The sequence below is a fragment of the Rhinopithecus roxellana genome, chromosome 17 (assembly GCF_007565055.1).
Source record: "Rhinopithecus roxellana isolate Shanxi Qingling chromosome 17, ASM756505v1, whole genome shotgun sequence".
Lineage (NCBI taxonomy): Eukaryota > Metazoa > Chordata > Mammalia > Primates > Cercopithecidae > Rhinopithecus > Rhinopithecus roxellana.
The window spans coordinates 111,997,883-112,021,941 of NC_044565.1; the positions used below are offsets into that span (position 1 = coordinate 111,997,883).

The following is a 24,059-nucleotide window of genomic DNA, read 5'->3' on the forward strand; positions in this document are numbered from 1 at the left end:
ACATTTAGTATAGTTAATCACTGATATTTGTTCTAACCAGGACATGTCAAAACTACTAGAAGTTTGCTGCCACCACCTTGATTCACGCCGCAGTGCCAACAGTTGACCTCAGAGATCCTCCCTGAAAGGGTCTGGGGACTCCCAGGATCTGCAGACCACCTTCTTCGAGAACCACTACTCTAGGTATCGCCCCACTGTCTTTCTAAAATCTAAGGTCACGGCTTAAACTTAGGGGAAGGCTGTAGCTTTGGAGACCACTGTCACGTCCATGTAGAACTGTCAAGAGACGACTTGAGTGTGCCTGAAAACTGCCTGCCGATGGCAGTGTTTCTCGACTGGTTTTCATCGCTAGTCCCCTAGGGAGCCTTCTTCCTGATCACTCCCTGCCATGAAAATGGAATGTCACAGCCACACTATATGTGCTGTGGGCCTTAGGAGGGCCACAAACTGATTTTTTTTTATCCCTACTGAAGAACCAATTTGCATCCCTTTGAGAATATAGGGCTTGTGGCCAGTAATAACTCTCCCTTTTCTTGTCTTTCCCCATTTTTTTCTATCCCCCGTTGCCATCACAGCTTAACGGTACAGGAGGTATAAAAGGGTTTCTAAGGGAAAGCAGAGGTGCCCCTCACTCAAACCTACATTCAGAAAAAAAATTTCCTTCAGTATTGACTGAATGTCTTAAATGCAAAGATTTACACAAACTGGGAAGGCAGGACCTATTTCAGACAAGGATTCACCATGGAATTCTTTTATGAATATCCTTATAAAATAGGACTTGGGATGCAGATGGATTATTTAAGTCTTACAACTTCAGAAAGGCCTGAGACACACCCCCTCCTACTATATATAGTGATTATAAATAGTATATTTACCTCCAAAGAATTTAACACTGTGCCCTAATGCAAGAAAAATCTGTGGTATAACAAGGTACTGATGTTCTGTAGCTTTTTACTAAAGGCCTCACGTCAAAGGAGGGGAAGGAGAGCAATTCTGTGGCTCCGTACTTCTACCCAAGTCTGAAGAGAAGTGAGCCAAGTTAAATGAAGGTCAAGGATGCTCCTCCTGGTCCTCTCAGGGGCTGGGAAAGTCTTACGACATTTTCTGGGGAGTCATTACTCTGTCCGAAGTCGAGGTAGCTCAGAGGTCTTCAGGCCGCTGGTACTTCCAGAAGGCCACCTCCCCATCATCACTGCAGGAGGCCAGCAGCCCTGGCTCCTTGGGGTTCCAGGCCACACAGTTGACATCCTGGGAATGGGCCTGGTGCAAGTGGGCTGTCAGGGAGAAGGTGGGCTGTTGTGGATCCGAGTTGGGATCCTCCTGAAACACGCGGATTGCGTCGTCCCCACAAGCTGTAGCCAGAGCCCCTGTCAGCTGACACCTGGGAGGAAAGTGACATCAGTGGTACACCTGACAGATCAGGCCAGGCTTGGTCCATGGTTCCTGGCCTGTTCTCTTCCCTAACTTCAGGCCTCGGCTAAAAACCTCTTATTAAAATGTTTCCTTAACTAATAAGGAGTCACAAATATCACCCACTTATATCCGCAGATGCTGCAATCTAGTTTTTTCCCCTACTATGATTACCCTAAAAAACAACATGCAATTATGAACTGCACTTTTCTCACTTGGCATAAGCAGTTTCCCATGTCATAAAGGTTTTTTTTTTGAGATGGTTCACTGCAACCTCCGCCTCCCAGGTTCAAGCGATTCTCCTGCCTCAGCCTCCCAAGTAGCTGGGACTACAGTCATGTGCCACCATGTCCGGCTAAGTTTTGTATTTTCAGCAGAGACAGGGTTTCATCACATTGGCCAGGCTGGTCTCAAACTCCTGACCTCAAGTGATCTACCCACCTCAGCCTCCCAAAGTGCTGGGATGACAGGCATGAGTCACTGGGCCCAGCCATCATAAAGTATTTATTTATTTTTTTTAGATGGAGTCTTGCTCTATCACCAGGCTGGAGTGCAGTGGCGCAATCTCGGCTCACTGCAACCTCTGCCTCTCAGGTTCAAGCGATTCTCCTGCCTCAGCCTCCGAGTAGCTGGGATTACAGGCGCGCACCACCACGCCCAGCTAATTTTTGTATTTTTAGCAGAGACAGGGTTTCACCACATTGGTCAGGCTGGTCTTGAACTCCTGACATCATGATTCGCCTACCTCGGCCTCCTAAAGTGTTGGGATTACAGGCGTGACCCACCGCTCCCCACCCCATCGTAAAGTATTCTTTTTTTTTTTTTTTTTTTTTTTTTTTTTTGAGGCGGAGTCTCGCTCTGTCGCCCGGACTGGAGTGCAGTGGCCAGATCTCAGCTCACTGCAAGCTCCGCCTCCCGGGTTTGCGCCATTCTCCCACCTCAGCCTCCCGAGTAGCTGGGACTACAGGCGCCCGCCACCTCGCCCGGCTAGTTTTTGTATTTTTTTAGTAGAGACGGGGTTTCACTGTGTTAGCCAGGATGGTCTCGATCTCCTGACCTCGTGATCCGCCCGTCTCGGCCTCCCAAAGTGCTGGGATTACAGGCTTGAGCCACCGCGCCCGGCCGTAAAGTATTCTTAACCCATTTCTTTAAACAGTGATATAACAAGCTAAGTTCTACCATAATTTACTTAAGTTCACTTTTGTTAAATAGGTGATTCCCAAATGTTTGCTAATATAAAGCAAGCTTGAGTACTCAGTTTTTTTCACTGTTTTGGATTATTTCCTAGGGATCAATTCTCAGGGCCAGAACTACCCTCTGACCTACTCTCCTATATGAATGGTGCAGCTTTTCCAGCTTCTGCAAGGGCACAGTCAGCGTTACCCATAAAAACCCCAGCCACTGCCGGGTGCGGTGGCTCATGCCTGTAATCCCAGCACTTTGGGAGGCCAAGGCGGGCGGATCACAAGGTCAGGAGATCGAGACCATCCTGGCTAACACGGTGAAACCCTATCTCTACCAAAAAAAAAAAAAATTAGGCGGGCATGGTGGTGGGCGCTACAATCCCAGCTACTCAGGAGGCTGAGGCAGGAGAATGGCGTGAACCCGGGAGGTGGAGCTTGCAGTGAGCCAAGATCACGCCACTGCACTCCAGCCTGGGCGACAGAGCGAGACTCTGTCTCAAAATAAATAAATAAATAAATAACAACCCATCATGAATGCACAGATTCGGTAACTTCTGGATGGCACAAGCTGTGTGAACCCCGAGTGCTGGTGCTGCCCTCACAGCCTGGGACTGTTCCCTGCTCCTGTGAATGCCAGCCCAGCCAGCTGTAAAGCAGCATGCTAGAGTCAGGCCTGATAGGGAATGGGGGTGGCTGCCCTCAATTCCTAAGCACTCCCCCAGGGTTGCAGAGGACTGCATGGGGCATGATGGGATGGGGGTGCGGGATGGAGTCTTACCAAGCAACGTCATAAATGGTCCTTGAGTGGAAGCCCGACAAAGTACAGATACATTTCCAACTGGGGTCAGAGCCGCTGCATGCCACCCCTGCAAGACAGACTTCTCTTACACTTAAGACGTTCCTATGTCCCAGGCGCCTCAAAGGAGAACCTAACTTAGCTTCCCTCACCCTCATCTTCAACTGATTATGAGTCCACGTCTCCATTCCTGTACCTATCCCCGCTGATCTGCCTTACACACTCTGGCCAGACTGGCCTTTCTCAAGCAGAATTCCGAGAAGGAAACGTCCCTGTTCTGCTGCCACCCACCAGCCAACCCAACCCACTTTATTCCTCTCCAAACCCTAGATGTCCTATGCCCCATTTAAATGAATTACCACGCCTCACTAAGTCTGAGCATTCCCGCCATTGTTATCTTTACTCACGCTGTTGAGTTTCCACTTGGAATTCTCACGTGAAATTCTCATGTTAAAATCCTACATACCCTTTCAAATTCAGATGCAACGGCCCCTGTTCCACAAAGCTTTCCTGATTGTTCCAGTACTCTATCCCGAGCCCTTTTATGGCACATCTTACCTTTTACCCCCATTTGCTCCGACTCATGTATGTGTCTTAGCAGACTGTGAACCCCTTGAGAGATGGGTCTTCTTTAGATCTACTAATGGACCCTCACCTTGTTCGTTGCCTGGTAGATACTGACGCCAGATGCGCACAGTGCGGTCATCACTACAAGATGCCAAGCGCTGGCCACTCGGGTCAAAGGCCAAGCTCCACACAGTGGACTCATGGCCCTCAAGGGTGGCACAGCATACCCAGTCATCCTCTTCCTCCCGGTACAGCTTCACTGTGTCATCGTAGCTGGCAGAAGCTAAGAGCTGGGGGAAGAGGGAAAGGAGACCCAACACGTGTCTGTGTGGCCCAGGAAGTGCAGGACCGGTCAGTCCCAGGGATCTGCTTTTATGTTTTTATTTCATTTTATTATTTATTTGAGACGACGTTTCGCTCTTGTTGCCCAGGCTGGAGTGCAATAGCACGATCTCGGCTCACTGTAACCCCCATCTCCCAGGTTCAAGCAATTCTCCTGCCTCAGCCTCCTGAGTAGCTGGGATTACAGGAATGCACCATCATGCCCAGCTAATTTTGTATTTTTAGTAGAGACGGAGTTTTACCAAGTTGGCCAGGCTAGTCTTGAATTTCTGACCTCAGATGATAGACCCACTGTGGCCTCCCAAAGTGCTGAGATTACAGGTGTGAGCCATCACGCCCAGCTGGATCTGTTTTTATAAAGGGACTAATGTTTTTTGTTCACAGATGGAGGTCCCTGTAAAAGCTAGATTAAGGCTGAAAAGCAGAGGAAGGCTGAGCACAAGCCTGCACACCAGAGCCCTTCCCACAAGAGACCCTGCCTGACACTTACCTCCTGACTTGGGTGCCAAACCACATGCTTGACATCCTGTGTGTGGGAGTTGAGAACACTGACACATTCATACTCATCCTCTTCATCAACTGTGGGAGAGAAAAAGAAGGGAACCCAAGAGCGGACCCTGTCACGGACACGGAGGGGGGTGTCAGGTGGTTCCCAATCCACCTGGAGGGACCTGGACTCACCTTCCCAGACCCAAACACTCTTATCTCGGCTGCAAGTGGCCAGGAGGTTGCCAGATGGGGCCCAAGCCACTGACTTGACCTCATTTTCATGGCCCTCGAGCGTGGTTACACACTGTGAAAGGAGAAGGAAAATGAGAATTAACAGCAGCTAACACCGCTAAGGCCCTTCCCATGGGTACAGCCCAACTGGCGCACGTTGGCTCAGGTTCCTGAACCAGCTCTGGGGAGGAAACAGGCAATAATTCTGGTTCCAACCAGCCTGGGTACCTCAAAGTCATCGTGGTTCTTCTTCCAAATGCAAGTGGTAGCATCAAAGCTGGCAGAGGCCAGGTAATTACCGCAGGGGGACCAGGCCACCTTCCGCACGGTGCGCTGGTGGCCTTCAGAAAGGACAGACTTGCAGATCCAGCTGTCACCTAAAGGTGGAGCGCAGGCCAGGCTCTGGAGCTGGGTGCAGCACCATGAAGACATTCGATATTGGGGGCATACTGGGGGCTAGCACTGGAGTCAAGCTAGTGGGGGAAAGCTCAGGGAGTGTCTTTCACAGCTTTTACAAAGATGCAACTGACTCTACTTCCTCTGGAGGCTTTTTTTTTTTTTTTTTTGAGACCGAGTTTTTGCTCTGATGCCCAGGCTGGAGTGCGATGGCACAATCCTGGCTCACTGCAACCTTCGCCTCCCGGGTTCAAGGGATTCTCCTGCCTCAGCCTCCAGAGTAGCTGGGGTTACAGGTGCCCGCCACCACGCCCCGCTAATTTTGTATTTGTAGTGGAGACGGGGTTTCACCATGTTGCCCAACCTGGTCTCGACCTCTTGACCTCAGGCGATCTACCCGCCTCTGCTTCCCAAACTGCTAGGAATACAGGCGTGAGCCACCGCGCCCAGCCTCTGGAGGCATCTTTCTAAAACAAATCTAATCTAAAATTGCTATTGGTTCCCCAATGCCCTCGGGATAAAATGTGACAATCCAGTCGCAAGTTACTCTGAAAGCCAATTTCCTAACACCCTCCTTTTCCCATTTTCCTTCCTCAGCAGCTACCACAATTCCCTCGACATTTCAGCTTGTCTGCTGACGTTTTTCCTCCCAGCAGTCGCAGACTTCTTTGCCTATAAAGCCTTTCTGTGGGTGGCTAACATCCGACCCTCCCTCCGCCAGGAACAGGGTCAGCCTCCCCCGCAGGCTGAGCGCCCGCACGACGCGCAAGCGGAGCCCTCAGCGCCGAGGGCCGCGCAGCCAGGCTGGGCCTTACCCTCCGTGCCCCAGATGCGGATTCTCCGGTCGCCGCCGCACGAGGCCAGCAGGGTCCCCGCGGGGTTCCAAGCCAGGAACCAGCAGCGGGAGTCCGGGTGCGCCGGGACACGGCCCAGCAGCACCAGCGAGTCCTTCATGGCGGCCCGACGCACGGGGAGGTGGGGGCGGGCAGGGTCCCCGGCGCAGACAGCGGGTCTCACCGCGCGCGTCTGCGTACCGCCCACTCCAGGCTTCCGCGGCCAACTGAGGATCCCGCTTCCGCCGGAGGACCGGAGTCGCCCCGGGAACTCAGCTGCTCACTGCTGCGGCCGCGATACCCTCTGGGAGTTGTAGTCGCTCCCCACACTTCGGCAGGGAAAGCATCGCGGGACCGCCTCGAACTACCAGTCCCGTGAGGCCCTGCGCAGAGCCCGGCGGCGCGCCCAGGCTGTGACGCGCACGGGGGACGGGGCGGGGAGCCGGAGGAGGCGGAGGCAGAGGAGGAGGAAGCCGGAAGTGCATCGAACCCGGGTCTGTACGGGCGTTGCGGGATTGGGGCCTGGGAACGCTCGGCCCCCGGCAGCCGAGAAGCCCGTGACTGGGCTGAGCGGCGCCATCCCAGCCCTGTGGCCTGCTGACTGGTGAGGAACAATGGGCGGCGTGGGGAGGGTCTTTTCTCCGCACAGGTCACATTCCAAACCGCCGGTCCCAGATCACCGTTCCCTGATCCCCGCGGCCCAGCCCGGTCCTCCGCCCCTCGGCACCCTTTGGCCGAGACCCTGAGTCCGGGTCTTTGCTCCCGCGGTAGCCGATCCCCGATCCCTCCGTCCCCTGGAGACTCGAGTCTGCCCAGACCCCATCTGGCCCCCGGCCCTGTCCAGTTTTCGTCCCGCAATCCCATTCCGGAGTCTCCTGTCTCTGTCCCCCGAATCCCCGCAGCCCTCCCCGTCTCCGTCAGCACTGGGTCCCACCCCCCTATCCTCTGGTGTCAACCCTGACAGCCCAGTGCCGGTCTCACCTGCAGCGAGCCCGGAGCGTTGCTCTCCTCCACCGGACTGTCAGGCTCTGCGCGCCCCGCGGAGGTCGGTGGCGACCAGCAGCGACTGCGGAGCGACGGCGGGCGGCCCCGGGCATGTACGCCCCCGGAGGCGCAGGGCTGCCCGGCGGGCGCCGGCGGAGGAGTCCGGGAGGCAGCGCTCTGCCCAAGCAGCCGGAGCGTAGCCTGGCCTCGGCCCTGCCTGGCGCCCTGTCCATCACGGCGCTGTGCACTGCCCTCGCCGAGCCTGCCTGGTTGCACATCCACGGAGGCACCTGTTCGCGCCAGGAGCTGGGGGTCTCCGACGTGTTGGGCTATGTGCACCCGGATCTGCTGAAAGGTGAGGGCGCTGCGCGCTGGCCCTTCAGGCCTCGGTGGGGGGCGGAATGTGTTCTGGCTGAAGCAGAGATAGCCAGGGACCAGACACTTGCTTGAAGGAAATGGCCCCATAGCTGCCTGGAGTTCATGCCCACCAGGTGGCTCTGTTTGGGGTCCGGCCCCTCATTAATTCTGATGTTATTCAGCTAAGCACCTACTCCTCACAGCCATGTTAATCCGGACTGCTGCTATTTTCGGATTCTGCTGGAGGAAGGACGCTGTGTATCGAGAAAAGATAAGGGTGCTAGGTATCACAGCTGGCCCCTTCTGAGAGTCTATGAGATACGGAAAAGCTTCTTCGGGGCAGACTGATTAATGGAGAAAAAGGAACTTTTCATATGACTAGGATTTAAAAGGTATTTTAGAGTTCTGTGGTAATCGGATGTGTATTGGAGAAGAAGGGCATCTGTGGCATTTTAGGTCATCGGAAGACCGTCCCATTGCCACCCTCAGTACAACAGTTGGAATTTGGCTCTTGGAACCATTATAAGTGTGCCTGACAAAGGCAAGGTTGCTTTGTTCATCATCGTGCTTTCCAGCCAGATAGACAGCAGACTATGGGAGGGTCCTATGGGCCCCGTAGTTTATCCTGCCCAGTCTTGTCTCCAGTAAAATTTGTGTAGTGTGAGGACAGGACTGGACTGTATCACTTGCTTTTTACCCTAACAATGATCAATGTACCCCAAACAGTCCTTAGTAACAGCATAGTTCATCAACCCCAAGGTCTTTTGAGGCATCTTGAAGGTCTTATATCCTCTCTGTGCTATTCCCTGGCTGTGATGCATTCCAGATGTTTATTGCACCGCCTATCAGAAGCACCTCCTGTTAGATATCTTCATGTTCCCTCCTGAAGGATTCAGGCACCAGGATTCCGTGAAAAGGTCCAAGTTCCCCGCTGTGCATTGGACCGTACTCTGCTACTGCAGGTCTAGGCTGAAAAGCCTCATCCTTGTGGCCAAATGTTGCCTTTCTCTGAGTGTTCTCTTACTGTTTTCCATCTCTCTTGAGTTTGAGAAGCTGTAGGGTGATTTTGTAGAAGGTTGGGGGCTTCTGGTTGTTTCCGGATTTCACCTTCATGGTACTCTTTGCTGGGGTGGCTCATTAAAGCCAAAGTTATGCACACGACAGAGGCCTTATATGCAGCCTTTTCTGTGTCATGTTGCTAATGGTACAAAGAGCGTTAAGCTTGAGTGAGTCTTGGTGGTTTTCCTTTTAGCACATTGCCCTGTACTTGTTTTCTTTGAAGCACACATACCACCTTCCCACCACTAGACCCATCGGATCTAGAAAGCTAGATCTCTGAAATCTAGCACCGCATGGGGTGTGTTTAGCTGTGGCTCAGAAAAATGAATGATCTCCCCAAGGCTACCCAGTTGGGGGTGGCAGAGCTGGGACTACCCCACATCTGTTGATGCCAATATAAAATGATGCTGTGTCATGTATGGTTTTTATCCTTTGTTTTACTTCAGCTGTCATAAGAAAGAATCTCATAATTATTTCACTTTGGTGTGTATCCTTGTGGAAGGCATGTTAAAAATAAAAGTAAATTTTTGAGCCGGGCGTGGTCGCAGGCATCTGTAATCCCAGCTGCTCGGGAGGCTGAAGCAGGAGAATCGCTTGAACTCGGGAGTCAGAGGTTGCAGTGAGCTGAGATCACGCCATGGCACTCCAGCCTGGGCAACAAGAGCAAAACTCCATCTCAAAAAAAAAAAAAAAAAAAAGGCCAGGCGCGGTGGCTGGTGCTTCTGATCCCAGCACTTTGGGAGGCCGAGGTGGGTTCATTGCCTGAGGTCAAGAGTTCGAGACCAGCCTGGCTAACATGGTGAAAGGAACCCTGTCTCTACTAAAAATACAAAAATGAGCCGAGTGTGGTGGCGCACGCCTGTAGTCCCAGATACTCTGAAGGCTGAGGCAGGAGAATCGCTTGAACCCTGGAAGCGGAAGAGTTGCAATGAGCCCGAGATCACACCACTGCACTCCAGCCTGGGCAACAGAGCAGAGCAAGACTCCATCTCAAAAAGAAAAAAGAAAAAAGAAGTACATTCTTGGTGCAGGTTCTTCTTTGTTCACATGTGTATTTACCCTTTCTAAGAAATTATTCAGGCCAGGCCAGGCATGGTGGCTAACACCTGGAATCCCACTACTTTGGGAGGCCGAGGCGGACGGATCGCATGAGGTCAGGAGTTCAAGATCAGCCTGGCCAACATGGTAAAACCCCATCACAACCAAAAATACAAAAATTAGCTAGGCCTGGTGGCTGGTGCCTCAACTACTCAGGAGGCTGTGGCAAGAGAATCGCTTGAACCTGGGACGTGATGTTGCAGTGAGCCCAGATCACACTACTGCACTCCAGCCTGGGCTACAGAGTGAGACTCCATCTCAAAAAAAAAGAAAAAAGAAAGAAATTACTCAGGCTCCGTTTTGTCTTTTGCAAAGCATGTTTTCTTAACCTTTTCGTTATGTTTGCTCACATATTTAGAGATCTGTGTGTAGTTTCCACTCGTTTGCCTGTGGACGTCTCCTAGGAGCACTTTGTGCCCATGAATAGGAGAGTTGGCAGTGACACCTCATGAGCTATCACAGAAGAATCACGGAGGCCCCTGATTGCATCTTCTCTTCCTTGTCTTTGTACCTACTGTTTTTTTGATACCCAGTGGGCCTAATAGATGTCCTGACCTGGGAGCCTGGAGTATTCCACATCTCAGGAGGGAGCAGAACTGTCAAACGCAGATGTGGTGCATATAGATTTTTTTTTTTTTTTTTGAGACAGAATCTTGCTCTGTCGCCCAGGCTGGAGTGCAGTGGCGCCATCTCGGCTCACTGCAACCTCCGCCTCCTGGGTTCAAGCGATTCTCCTGTCTCAGCCTCACGAGTAGCTGGAATTACAGGTGCTCCACCACACCCGGCTAATTTTTGTATTTTTAGTAGAGATAAGGTTTCATCTTGTTGACCTGGCTGATCTTAAACTCCTGACCTCAAGTGATCCACCCGCCTTGGCTTCCTGAAGTGCTGAGATTACAGGCGTGAGCCACGGCTCCCGGACGCGTATAGATACTTCCAGAGCGAGAACAGGCCCTGCAGGTGTCTGCAGGTGATGGGAGTCAGGCAGCCAGCAGGCCCTGGAGCAGCCTTACCCTTTCTCAGCCCCTGCCCGAGTGCCACACTTTGACTTTACACTAAGCACACGCCAGACCTGCGTTTTCCTCCTAAACAGCATCTCTGTTTGGTACTGTCATCAGCCCCACTTCACAAAGCTCCCAGTTCCGGGAGGCTGGGTGGTTTGCTCAGCTAATCCGAGTGGACATTTACTCCAAAGTCCATACTCTTACCGCAACACCTTAGTGAGCTCCGAGTTTACTTCCATCAAAGCTGCCCGAGGCTTATCACCTTCCTGTTCTAGTTGAGTTTTATCACAAGCCCAGCCAAAGCTGTGCTTTTTGTCATAACTTCATCACCTCAGTGCTGAGGCTCTAGTTGGTGATCCCAGGGCAAAGCCACTCTCCCGTTAGTCATTCACAAAGCTTCAGAGGCTTTAGCCATGAAAGCTGGCTCCAAAGACCCCATCCTGGGCTGGGTGTGGTGGCTCACTCCTGTAATCTCAGCACTTTGGGAGGCTGAAGCAGGAGGCCAGGAGGATCTATTGTGTCCGGGAGTTCGAGGCCGCAGTGAGCTATCATTGTGGCCCATACTCTAGCCTGGGTGACAGAGTGAGACCCTTTTTCTAAAAAAAAAAAAAAAAAAAAAAAAAAAAAAAAAAGACCTCATCATGGGTTTTCTCCAGTGCTCCAGCAAGCGGTGCCTACTTCTCACACAGCTCTCAACCTGGGCCTGGGTGGAGACAGACTCAGACCTCTAATGGCTCCAGAAAGAGGGGCCCCAGGTAGTCCTTTCTTCTGAGACTTTGTGCCTCTCAAGTGTGGCCACCAAAGAGCACTGGCAACAGCCCCAGGAAGCATCTTTGGAGAATGAGGAAGTTGGGGAGTAGAAGTCAGGTGAATCTCAATTGGCAGCAGCCAGTGGAAGCTCAAAGGCCTTCCAGGGAGAGCCTGTGTGCCTGACAGGTGGTGACCCGGGCAGCTGACACTGCCAGGTCCCGTGGGGCCTGTTGGTTTCTGTGGGATAACCTGGCTGGGCACTAGAAGGCTGTGTTAGAGGCCTGTGCACAGGCCTGTCTGGAAGCTAAGAAATATCACAGTGGGAAGAGGCTGAGCAGGTTGCACAGATGCATAAAGAGGGATTGGGGCGTTGGGGAAGTGTCTCTAATTCACAGGGACTCCAGCAAGGAGGGAGCGGGGTAGGACAGGAGTCCCTTTAGCCTTTCTGCCTGCAAACTGTTTGGGTCAGGAGTGGTTAGAGCAATGGGGAGATAGGCAGGAAGAGGCAGGACCTTCAAAACAAATCTAGCCTGGTGACTCACCAGTGACCTTGAGCAAAGTGAGTTCATGGGATCCTGTTACAGCTGCCTACTTCCCTGATGACTAGAGGGCACCGCCAAGCAGTGTTTACCAAAATCAGCAGGCCAGAGCACAGCTGGAGGAGAGGAGGTGTTCTTTTTTTTTTTTTTTTTTTTTGAGACGGAGTCTTGCTCTGCCGCCCAGGCTGGAGTGCAGTGGCCGGCTCTCAGCTCACTGCAAGCTCCGCCTCCCGGGTTCACGCCATTCTCCTGTCTCAGCCTCCCGAGTAGCTGGGACTACAGGCGCCCGCCTCGTCGCCCGGCTAGTTTTTTGTATTTTTTAGTAGAGACGGGGTTTCACCGTATTAGCCAGGATGGTCTCGATCTCCTGACCTCGTGATCCGCCCGTCTCGGCCTCCCAAAGTGCTGGGATTACAGGCTTGAGCCACCGCGCCCGGCCGAGAGGAGGTGTTCTGTGTCTAGCCAGGGCATCGTGGGCTACACCACTGGCTTGAATTTCAAGTTAGGGTCCTGCCTTGCGTGCCATTTCTCTCTCAAATAAAATCCTACGTCCATAACCTTCAGGGCTTTTCTTTAGCAATCCCTCGTGGGAGCAGGTGCTTGTCGCCTTCCCCGCTGTCCCGATGTCTAGGGAGGGAGGAGAGAAACACTGAGATACTGACTCCAGAAGAGCCTCTGAGCTGGGCTCCAAGCCTGCCTAGGATAACCGCCTGTTCTTCCGCTGTGCTCTGAGACCCTCTGAGGAAAGCCTGCCTGTTACATGGGGCAGGCCCCTGGGGTGTCTGTTATCGTTACCCAGTGGGAAGTTTACACTTGGTTTTCTACTGACCGTGAGGGTTGACTCACAGCTTTGGAGTGGAGAAAGGCAGTTACATTGAAACAAAACCTGTTGGAGTGTGAGGTCAGAAGTCTCTTCTCGCTATCATGGTGTCTCACTTGTAGGGTAGGCCCTGAGTCTGGCTTTAGTAGGCTTTGGTCCACACAGGCTGACGTGTGGTTGGGGAGGTCTTGGTAGAAGAGGGAAAGGCCTGCCGAGGGGACACACTGGCCCAGCTGAGGCAGCCTCTGGTTAGGAACAGTCCAGGCGGCTGCTCGTTCACGGGCTGACCCAGCAGGCCCTGGTGGTGGGTGGGGCAGATGTTCCTGTTTTCGTGGATAGATGGGAGAGCAGGGGACCAGCGCAGTCCAGGGACTTGCCCAGAGTAACACAGTCTCTGCTAGAGCTAGGATTCGGCACGGGTCCCGAGCCTCCCTGGTGTCCTGACCGCTTCCTGGAGCAGGCTCTGATGGTGGCAGTGCTGCAGGAGCTTGGACACCATGCCTGGCAGGCTTTGCCCAATAATTCCCCATGTGAGGACTTAATAACCCAAACCTTTTTTGCTTCTGTGAGAGATTTCATTGCTTCAAGCTGTTCCTCTAGTGAGCTTAGCAGCTGGCTCCGAGGATGGCTCCGACGGTATTCCTGTTGGCTTCTGATCCCTCATTCACGCACAGCTCCTTAGGAATTGATTGATGATCTCCAGGCAAAAATACAGTCGCGGACTCTGGTACTTGGTGATTCCGAGCAGCACAGTGCAGGGGAGCCTGACCATAGTTTGGAATCTAGCTCTGCAGCGTGTGGCCTGGAGGAAGCCACTTCACCTCCTGGAGCCCCCAACTCCTCATCCGAGCTGTGGTAAATCCCCCGGGGGGGGCACTTGACCCTCTGTGTGCCCAGGCTGTTCCAGGAGGGGTGTACAAGGCCCCTCCAACAATATTTGCCTTTGGGGAGGAGCAGGTGGACATCCACAAGGGAAGGGACGTCCTCGCGGAAGCTTTTTATCGTGTTCATGTCTCCTTACTCCTAAAACTCATGTATAATGAAACATAAGGCAATAGGAGTATATGTCATGGATGTACATTTTTAAGGATAATCAAATGAACATCCTTGTGCTCACCATCCAGCCGAAGAAACAATACAGGCTCCTTGAAGCCCCCACGTATTACTTTTCTTACTCCTAAGTGCCTGGCCTCATTAGTAATGAGAGTGGAATCTGACACGGCCTGCGGCAGAGCGGCGTGTGGCCTCTGGCGGGTTAACTATAAGAACACTGCCCCATCCCTGCCACATGCCACGTGGACCCCAAGAAGAACTCTCCCAGCTCTTAATAATATTTAAAATAAAGCCTGGAGATAGCCCCTGTCTCCTAGAGCTTTTCTTTCAGTGAGGCCCTGTGCACTACAGCACTGCAGGGCGGGTTCAATGAAGGCTGGTCCCAGTTGCAGGCAGGGCTCACACACAGGCAGGCTTTTTGGCAGTAGACAGCTACCCAGACTGGATGCTTGGGCCCAAAACAGATGGTCAGCAGACAAAAGAATTCTTTTGTTCTCGTAGAGTTCAGGGAGGGAGCAAAACTAAATGTGATGATACAGTCTACCGACTTTCCTAATCTATGTAATACTTCCTTGTAGCTGCAAGGTATAAGAGATTGTGACAGATAGCTCTGAGGGCTTCTTGGTGGGTGACCCAAAGCCAGACAGAGGCCTATGAGCCTTGTCTGGGCCCAGCCAGCCTCTGCCGGGCGAACTCTGAGCCTGAGGCAGGGTTTGCATGCTCAATCCCAAAGGCCCAGGGCTTCCCTCTACCCAGAACCTGTGACGCTGGCATCTGTTGGGCTAAGTCAGCTTTGCTGGGTTTAGGTCCCGTCCCCAGGTTCCTGGACTTTCCCTCATCAGTCCACCTTCCTCTGAGGTCTGGAACCAGTGCTTCTTGAAGTGTGGGGCTTGGATCACCTGCATGGGGATTACCTAGGCTGCTTGTTACAATCCAGATTTCTAGACCCTGCTCCAGACCTAGAACTCGGACTCTCTGGGGACCTGGGAACATGCTTTCAGCTAGTGCCCCAGTGATTTGGGTGTGTCCTAGAGATTGATGATCACATCCCACACCCTCTCCGCCTGAGATCAAGTTCAGGAAAGGACGCTATATAGCCTGAGTCTTGCCAGCCCTTTCCAAATTTTCCTAAGTCACTTGGTGACCCATGACCTAAATAAAAGAAGAACTTGCTAGTGACTGTAACAGAGGAAGGAGAGGAAGTTAAGGCCCATTTCCTGCTTTTTTTTTTTTGAGACAGAGTCACTCTGTCACCAAGGCTGGAGTGCAGTGATGTGATCTTGGCTCACTGCAACCTCCACCTCCCAGGTTCAAGCAGTTCTCCTGTCTCAGCATCCTGAGTAGCTGGGACTACAGGTGCACGCCACCATACCTGGCTAATTTTTTTAATTTTTAGTAGAGACAGGGTTTCACCATATTGGTCAGGCTGGTCTCAAACTCCTGACCTCAGGTGATCCACCCACCTTAGCCTTCTAAAGTGCTGGAATTACAGGCGTGAGCCACTGTGCCCGGCCCCATTTCCTACTTTTTATTAAAGCTTAAAATACTTAATCATGGCCTGGTTTCTTTTTGGTTCAGCCTTTATTCTACCCTATGCTTCTGGGAGCTTTTGCAGTTTGCATAGTTATCAAAGGAAACAGACAGTGTCGTCTAGTTGAAATGTTTTTTGAAGAATGGCTGACGTACCGGAGGGAAGTACAAGTCGCTCTGTGTGTCTGGTGCGTGGTTGTTGTCATGGGCTCTCCCTGCACCATGACCCCCAGGAACCCCTTGAGTACTGCGTCTTTTCTTTCAGCCTCTTCCTTTTCCTTCATTTATGCCCTTGATGTGTGCACACTGGCACTGTCCAAACCTTCTGTGGCTTTTGTGGCATACATGTGGTTGCTTTCTAGCTTTTCCTGTTGACGGCTTGTCCCCAGCTCTGCTGAGTCTGCTGAGTCCCATTTAGGTAGGTCTGTGTCCCTTTACTTTCCAGTTTTTGGAGCCTTGTTTTACACCTCCCTTTCTTTTTGTGTGGGTTGCCCTTTAAAAGAATTCTTTTGTTCTCCTAGAGTTCAGGGAGGGAGCAAAACTAAATGCGATGATGTAGTCTACCAACTTTACAATCTACGTAATGCTTTCTTGTAGCTGCACATTTCTCTAAACTGCTGCAACTTCTTTCTTCCTCTTTTCTTTATTTTACTTTTTTTTTTATTGTGGTAAAATATACATAACATTAAACTTAGCATTTTAACCTTTTTTTTTTTTTTTTTTTTTGAGATGGGGTTTCACTCTTGTTGCCCAGGCTGGAGTGTGAAGGCGCGATCTTGGCTCACCACAGCCTCCACCTCCCCGGTTCAAGCGCTTCTTCTGCCTCAGTCTCCCAAGTAGCTGGGATTACAGGCATGCACCAGCATGCCCGGCTAATTTTGTATTTTTAGTAGAGACAGGGTTTCACCATGTTGGTCAGGCTGGTCTCGAACTCCTGACCTCAGATGTTCCACCTGCCTTGGCCTCCCAAAGTGTTGGGATTACAGGCGTGAACCACTGTGCCCTGCCAACCTTTAAAAAAAAAAAAAAAAAAAAAGAGTCTCACTCTGTCACCAGGCTAGATCTCGGCTCACTGCAACCTCCACCTGCTGGGCGCAAGCGATTCTCCTGCCTCAGTCTCCCCAATAGCTGGGGCTACAGGTGCGTGCCACCACGCCCAGCTACTTTTTGTATTTTTAGTAGAGACAGGGTTTCACCATGTTGGCTAGGATGGTCTTGATCTTCTGACCTTGTGATCTGCCTGCCTCGGCCTCCCAAAGTGCTGGGATTACAGGCGTGAGCTACCGCGTCTGGCCAATATTTTGTTTTTTTAAGAGACAGGGTCTCTTTCTGTCATCCAAGCTGGAGTGCAGTGGTGTGATTATAGCTTACTGTAACTCCTGGGCGCAAGCAGTCCTCTTGCCTCAGCCTCCTAAGGAGCTAAGACCATGATGCTCAGCTAATTTTTTTTTTTTTCTCAAAGAGACGGGGTCTCACTGTGTTGCCCAGGCTGATCTCAAACTCTTGGCCTCGAGCAATCCTCCTGCCTCAGCCACCCAGTATTAACCATTTTAAGTGTTGAGTTCATTGATATTAAGCACATTAACATTGTTGTGCAAGCATCATGACTATCCATTTCCAAAACTTTTTAATCATTTCAAACTGAACCTCTGTGCACGTTACATGATAACTTCCTGTTCTCCCCTCTCCTACCCGCTGGCAACCACCATTATATTTTCTGTCTCCATAAATTGACTATTCTAAGTATCTCATATGAGTGGAATTATAAAATATTTGTCCTACATTTGGTTGATTTCACTTAGCATAGTGTCTTCAAGTTCAACTTCTTTTTGGAACAAAAGGAATGAATGAGTGAGTAAATGGAGAATCGGTATGAATTGACCTGTGTGGTCTTAGCCTCTCTGGCTGTCTCAGCTCCAAAGTCAGGCTTTTCCTGCCAGCTCAAAGTATCCTCTAGCATTAACATGTCAGGTCTTTAAAAATGGTTAGAAGGGCATGGCATAGACAGTGAAGCAGAATCATGCACTCAGGCGACTCTTGTTGGAGAGAGAAGGACTTGAGGTACAGGAGAGTAGTGGCCCAGAGGACTTCTGTTTGCTACTGTGGAATTTGTTCCAGCTCCCTGCAGACGACCCAGGAGCAGGAGCTAAGACAGTGTCCTCCAGAACTGCCCTGGCTCCCGGGACTGTGGTGAGGGGATCAGACTCCTTCTAGGTGGGGGCTTCCTGCACCAGGCGTTACTTGGGGCCCTGAAAATTTGGTTCTCCCCCTACAGATTTCTGCATGAATCCCCAGACAGTGCTGCTCCTGCGGGTCATCGCCGCCTTCTGTTTCCTGGGCATCCTGTGCAGTCTCTCCGCCTTCCTTCTGGATGTCTTTGGGCCCAAGCATCCCGCCCTGAAGATCACCCGTCGCTATGCCTTCGCCCATATCCTCACGGGTGAGCTGAGGGCCCGCTCGTAGTGGGGGAGGAACTGCTATGGGGCAGGGGCATCCTGTCTGAGTTGCCGGTGAGGGCTCCGGTTTCTCTGAGCAAACACCCTTCCAGGAGCTCATGTGCCAAGCTCCAGTCTTTCCCAGAGTGTCAGGGTGTCAGCAGCCTGCTCCAGTCTAGCTGCTAACTTGCCAGGATCACAAACCCACTCAGCCCAGCTGTAGAGGGGAAATGTTGCTAGAAATTCCACAAAGAAGCTCACAGCTCTCTAAAATGGCATTTGAAGCTCAGACCTGGCACGAGTGAAGAAGGAACCAGGCAATCTCCCATGTCTCACCTGGAGCTCCTGGTCAGATTCTCTCCTCTCCACCTTCCTGCTTCCCTGCAGACCCGCCTTTTCTTGTATGCAGCTGCTCTCCTCCCTCATGCCTGCACTGCTGTGTTGGTTCCAATTGTGGTGTGCCTACTCCAGCTCCCAACCTGCATGACCCTGTTTGCTCCTTAAGACAGAGAGAATCTGACTGGCCTAGATCAGGTCGGACTGCTGTCCCCAGCCTCAGGCCAGGAATCCCATGGCCAGGAGAGCTCCTTGCAGAGTCAGGCCAGGCAGGTTCTCTGAGAATGGGGTTTGGGTAGAGAGGCTGTGATTGGGTCCTCAAGCATCCTGGCTATGGCGTGCTCACTAATTCCCCTTCCGTGCTGTCCCTCTGTCCCCTAGTCCTGCAGTGTGCCACCGTCATTGGCTTTTCTTATTGGGCTTCTGAACTCATCCTGGCCCAGCAGCAGCAGCATAAGAAGTACCATGGATCCCAGGTCTATGTCACCTTCGCCGTTAGCTTCTACCTGGTGGCAGGAGCTGGTGGAGCCTCAATCCTGGCCACGGCAGCCAACCTCCTGCGCCACTACCCCACAGAGGAAGAGGAGCAGGCTCTGGAGCTGCTCTCCGAGATGGAGGAGAACGAGCCCTACCCGGCGGAATATGAGGTCATCAACCAGTTCCAGCCACCCCCTGCCTACACACCCTAATGCCAGCCTTGGGCTCTCTTCCTCGGCAGCCCCTCCCCCAACTCTGCAGCTCCTCTCGCACCCAGAGGAGCTCTTTTCCCCAGCTGGCCTCACTGGTAGGATCCTGACCATCTTCTCCAAACCTTCCCCAGGAGAGACTCTGCCTTTAGGGTCATCCAAGTATCCCTGCTCTTAGAAGCGGAGGTCCACTGGTTTTCTATAATGTATTCTTTCCCTCCTGCCGCATCCTGCCCCCTTCACGTTCATGAGTCATTACCAGCCAGGGAAGGTCATCCAAGTTTCCTCCAGCATGGGCCGTATCTTTCCTTGGAGAGCTGCTGAGCGTGGACAGTCCCAGAAAGAAGTGTCAGAGGGCCCAAGGGAAAGGGGACTGTGCCCTGCAGGCTCACCTCACAGGGGTCAGTGTTTGCTCCACAGCTGCAGCTCTGGGCTGACGCCCCCCAGACCCCTTCCTTCTCGGAGTGACCCACCCCCAGGCCACCTGCTCCCGAGAGTTCTGTGCACTTTACTCTTTGGACTTCTCCTCACATGTGCCCTGGTTTATGGGGAGAGGGAATTGCTGTTGGGAAGGCAGAGCCGTTGCTGCCCTCTCTGCTTCCTGTGGCTGGAGCCCAGGCAGAGAGAGTAGGAGCCAGCGTGAGACTGAGGCCCTGGTGCCTGTCGAGGACCAGAGTGAAGGGGACTACGTCTCCCAGCCCTTCACCTTTTAAATGTGAGTGGTTTTAAAAGGAAAAAAACGAAACCAGGCAATAGCAACAATATTCTGTTTTTAAAATAGGGACAAGACTGTTGTCCCTTTTTAGACAATGTATCCCATTCCTTTTGGCTCTGCAATATTGGGCTGTAGCTCCTTCCAAGCCCGTGGCAGCCCCTCCCGAGTCTCTCCCAGTAGAATGCAGCCTCCCTTCCCGGGCCCCTTCCCTCCCAGTGACTGTGGCTCCCTGGGGCCTTCTTGTGGAACCCAGAGGGGCTGAGGACTGTGGCCTGGCTGGCGGGCCAGCGTGGTGCTCCTCAGGACTGCGGCACTGAGATGGAACCTGGCCTCAGTTTAGGAACAGGGGCCACAACAGGGCAGGAACCTACCACCCTCCACATAGGAATACAACCAGTAGGGCCCCGTCACGTGAGGCGTCAGACCCACCCCGTCAGCCCAGCAGGCCGGGCTGTGTCCTTCAGACCCAGTGCTGCCCTAGACTCTGACTCGGGGCTCCAGCCTGCCATGCGCCCCTCTCCCCCTCTTGAATGTACTCTGGTCTTGCAGTGCGCTGCTGGGCCTTTCTTGCTCAGCCATCACTCGGCCACCCTGTTTGCTCTGGGTCTGGCTGAATTTTCTGCCCTGAGATCTGGGCATAAAGTGGATGAAACTTGAAAGACCTTCAGTGTAGATCCAGATGGCCAACCTGTCCTTGTTAAGTTACTTGCTTCTTGGGACTCAGTGTCCACTGCTGAGCTGAAAAGGAAATGGATCACAATCTCTTCGAACCTTTACGGTGATCGATAGTTTGAGCAAGACTGGAGAGTGGACAACACGACGACGCTGTGGCTAGAAAGGGGCTGTCATGTCCCATCCTTTGGCCGGATTGACTGGGGATGTCCGGACAGATGCCTGCGCGGGTGGCGAGGGCCACACCTGCACGCGAGCGGGCAGCTGCTTGCAGTTCACTGCTGTGATGCCAGAGTGTGTTCAAAGGCGACTCTCCTGCTCTTCTGGACTCTTCTCTCAGGCAAGAAAGGCTGCCGGCTGCCTGAGCACAAAGCCAAGGAACTGCACTGAGTCTTTCTGTTGAGTCCTGAGTTTGTCGTTGGCAGGTTTACTTGTGGCCAGCTCGCTCTGCCCATGGGCGTCTGAGCAGGCAGACCAGAAGACCAGGCACCGGACATGCATGCCAAAGGGACCGGTCATCTCCTGCGGACCTGTACATGACCCTGTGGACCGTTCCGCACAATCCGGAACCCACTTTTTACTCACTCCCCATGTCTCTGAGCCTTCCTCCTCTTTCTCTTTCCCTCTGCCATCCTGACACTGATAGTTTGTCATATAAATCCCCCGGTTGTGTTTTTTTTCTAGGAAAAAATTAAAAAGGAAAACAAAACCAAAAAACCAGAAACCACAAATAAGAATGGAAATGCCAATGGCTGCCTGTCATTTTTGTCACAATTTTCCTGATTTGGTTTGTTCCCTTCATCTCAAAGAAGCAGGAGACATCGATGAGGCTGTAATTTTTTTTCTTTTTCTTTTTTTTGAGACAAGAGTCTCGCTCTGTCGCCCAGGTTGGACTGCAGTGGCGTGATCTCAGCTCACTGCAACCTCTGCCTCCTGGGTTCAAGCAATTCTCCTGCCTCAGCCTCCCAAGTAGCTGGGATTACAGGCATGTGCCACTGTGCCCGGATACTTTTTTTGTATTTTTAGTAGAGAGGGGTTTTACCATGTTGGCCAGGCTGAACTCCCGACCTCAGGTTATCCACCCACCTCGGCCTCTCAAAGTGCTGGGATTACAAGCATGAGCCACTGTGCCTGGCCAAAGATGTAATTTAAAATGGTTAGAAGGGACTTGGCGTGGGCCAGCTCCGTGCATGGCATTTTCACCCCCAGAGCCTCCTAATCCTGTTTTCACACAGGAAGCTTCTAGGTCTTTCTAGAACAGCTAGGAACAGTAGCTGACCCCTGCCCCAGGCCCAGCCTTCAAACCTGAGCTCTTCACACTGCGTCCTCTGGTGAGCTATAGAAGAGAACGCGGCTCCTAAACTCTGGCCATCCTGTGGGAGGAAATAGACTTCTTTGGGCTGTGGCTTGCAGAACAAACTCCACTTTTTTTCCCTCTATTTTTAAATTTTATTTAATAATTTGTGTGTTTTTCTCTTTTTATTTTCTATGTTTCATGTTTTCCTTCACTCCCTAGAAACTGCACTTTCTTTGAAATCATAGGCAGTGAATCTTACTGGGAGAGGTGTGGGGCTAGAGACAGTCCTGGGAGTGTGGCCTGTAAGCCTGCTGGAGGGCAGTGCCAGGCCTTGATTGCCCACATTCTCTCCGTTCCTTCTTTCCTTCCTTCATACATTCGGTCCCACAGCCCCACGTGTGCATCACGGTAAGAGCCGAGGGCTCCCTTCAGGGAGCAGCCCATTTAGGTCTCTGTTGTTGTTGCTGGGGAGAATACATGTCTTTCTTGGAAGCCGGGAGCGTGTTCTCTCTCATTTCATGTCCATTCAGACAAAGCACCATTAGGCAGCATGAAAAATACAGTGACTGGCAGGACCCCGTCTGCAAGGATTTTATGTCCTAAGTTCAGGAGATGGACTTGTCCACAGAAAGGCAGAGTGAAGTGGGCGGCCCGCTTGGAAAAGTGCTGTGCCCAGAAGGGAGCCAGTTCTGACCTCAGTGATAATGAAAGGCTTCCTGGAGGACGCAGCTTGAGCCACACTTGACGTGGGAGTGAACTGGGGTAGGGACACTGCTGCTGAGCGAATGGCAAGAGCAAAAGCACACTGGTGGCCAGGACGTGGTGAGAGCTGAGGTTAGAAAGGTGAGGGGCACTCATCTAGGGCACTAACAGCAGAAGGAGCCCTGGAAGGATTTTGAGAAGGGAAGGGAGGGATGCAGCCTTATTTTAATGACTGGTGACAGTGGGAAGGGGTCTGCCTGGCCTTAAGTGAGGGTGTCAGAAGTGGGAGACAGGACCTGCCAAAGGGGAAGAGGGCAGTCACAGTCGGTCCCAGGGCCCAGTGTCTCAGCCAGGTGCTGGAGTTGGGAATGCAGGAGCCCCAGTCCCTGCCTACCTGTCACACGGCAGCTAGAAGGTGGCATCAGCCACACAGGCGAAGAGGGGCCCGCACACGAGAAGCCATGGGATGTGAAGGGCCACAAGGAGAGGACCCTGGGACACAGGAAGAGGTGGTGCATTTGGGGCAGGGCGGCTTTCCCAAGATGACTAGAGAATCTTCAACTGGCATCTTGCCTGCGGTATCCAGTCTCAGCCACTACACTAATGGAACACAGATGCTGTGGGGAGACATAAGGGAACTGACAAACTTCATGTCCCTGTTTTCAAATAGCCTGCAATCTTACCTCTTCCTCTGCATTTTTTAGGGAGGGTGACATTTTAATGGTAGGCGGGAGGTTTGCGGAGAAGAGAAAATGTCTTTTTTGTGGGTGTGAGTAGAGACAGAGTCTCACCATGTTGCCCAGGCTGGTCTCAAACTACTGGCTTCAGGCAATCCTTCTGCCTCCCTTCCCAAAGTGTCGGGATTACAGGCATGAGCCACTGCACTGAGCCTGAAAATGGCATTTTGAATGAGCCCACCTGAAATGAAGACAGTTTATTAGGGTCACTGGTTTGAGAATTAAGATCAGTTCTGGCTGGATGCGGTGGCTCACGCCTGTAATCCCAGCACATTGGGAGGCCAAGTGGGCGGATCACAAGGTCAGGAGATCGAGACCATTCTGGCCAACATGGCGAAACCCCGTCTCTACTAAAAATACAAAAATTAACCAGGCGTGGTGACGGGCATCTGGAGTCCCAGCTACTCAGGAGGCTGAGGCAGGAGAATCGCTTGAACCCGGGAGGCAGCGGTTGCAGTGAGCCGAAATCGCACCATTGCACTCCGGCCTGATGACGGAGTAAGACCCATGTCAGAACACACACACACACACACACACACACACACACACACACACACACACCCGGTCCCTCACCCATAAGCTTTGGGGAAAATTCTTGGCTTTTTTGCTGGGGGAGAGAGCAGTGTCCAGGGAGGACTGGCTGATCTCAGAGCCGGAGGGTTGATGCGGGACTGGCCAGCCCCCTTCAGCTGAGTGGGACAGCAACACAGTCGGTGGCAAGCAGCTTCATAAGATGTTGGAGGTGAGGCAGAGACCCCTCCAGCCAACCCTGTGTCTACAGTCAGGTAACGAAGAACTTTCCAGAGACAGCTGTGAGTCCATCTGGCTTAAGGGGTTGTAGAGGTGTCTGAGAAAGGGGCCTGAAGGGTGCAGGGCCTGCAGGCTGCCCTGTCTGGAAGGTTCCTGCCTCTGTCTTGGTAGAAAATGGCAGCTAGCCCTGTAAAGGGCCTCCCTGTCTGGCGAGGTAAACCCTGTAGCCCGAGATGCCCCCAGGGCTTCCCTTCCGTCTTGGGGATCTCTCAGTGTATGTCTAGTGC

The 24,059-nt window shown here is 52.4% G+C and overlaps 2 protein-coding genes across 4 annotated transcripts; one reads left to right on the forward strand and one right to left on the reverse strand.

Annotated features, from left to right (window-relative positions):
• Window positions 1-722: 722 nt before the first annotated feature.
• On the reverse strand, window positions 723-6,615 carry CIAO1 (cytosolic iron-sulfur assembly component 1). Its single transcript, XM_010362076.2, has 7 exons — window positions 6,231-6,615; window positions 5,248-5,396; window positions 4,981-5,092; window positions 4,790-4,878; window positions 4,046-4,247; window positions 3,373-3,460; window positions 723-1,381 (listed from the first exon to the last, which is right to left on the reverse strand). The coding sequence occupies exons 1-7, from the start codon at window positions 6,367-6,369 to the stop codon at window positions 1,141-1,143; spliced, it is 1,020 nt and encodes a 339-aa protein (XP_010360378.1). The 5' UTR covers window positions 6,370-6,615; the 3' UTR covers window positions 723-1,140.
• A 92-nt stretch (window positions 6,616-6,707) lies between these two features.
• TMEM127 (transmembrane protein 127) lies at window positions 6,708-22,075 on the forward strand. 3 transcript variants are annotated; one of them, XM_010362074.2, is made up of 4 exons: window positions 6,708-6,852; window positions 7,213-7,587; window positions 17,718-17,882; window positions 18,595-22,075. In XM_010362074.2, the coding sequence occupies exons 2-4, from the start codon at window positions 7,344-7,346 to the stop codon at window positions 18,900-18,902; spliced, it is 717 nt and encodes a 238-aa protein (XP_010360376.1). In that variant the 5' UTR covers window positions 6,708-6,852; window positions 7,213-7,343; the 3' UTR covers window positions 18,903-22,075. The 3 variants fall into 3 exon arrangements, with proteins under 3 accessions (XP_010360376.1, XP_010360377.1, XP_030776609.1); XM_010362075.2 differs by having other exon boundaries at window positions 6,717-6,852; window positions 7,236-7,587; XM_030920749.1 differs by lacking the exons at window positions 6,708-6,852; window positions 7,213-7,587 and adding an exon at window positions 12,415-13,714.
• Window positions 22,076-24,059: the final 1,984 nt, after the last annotated feature.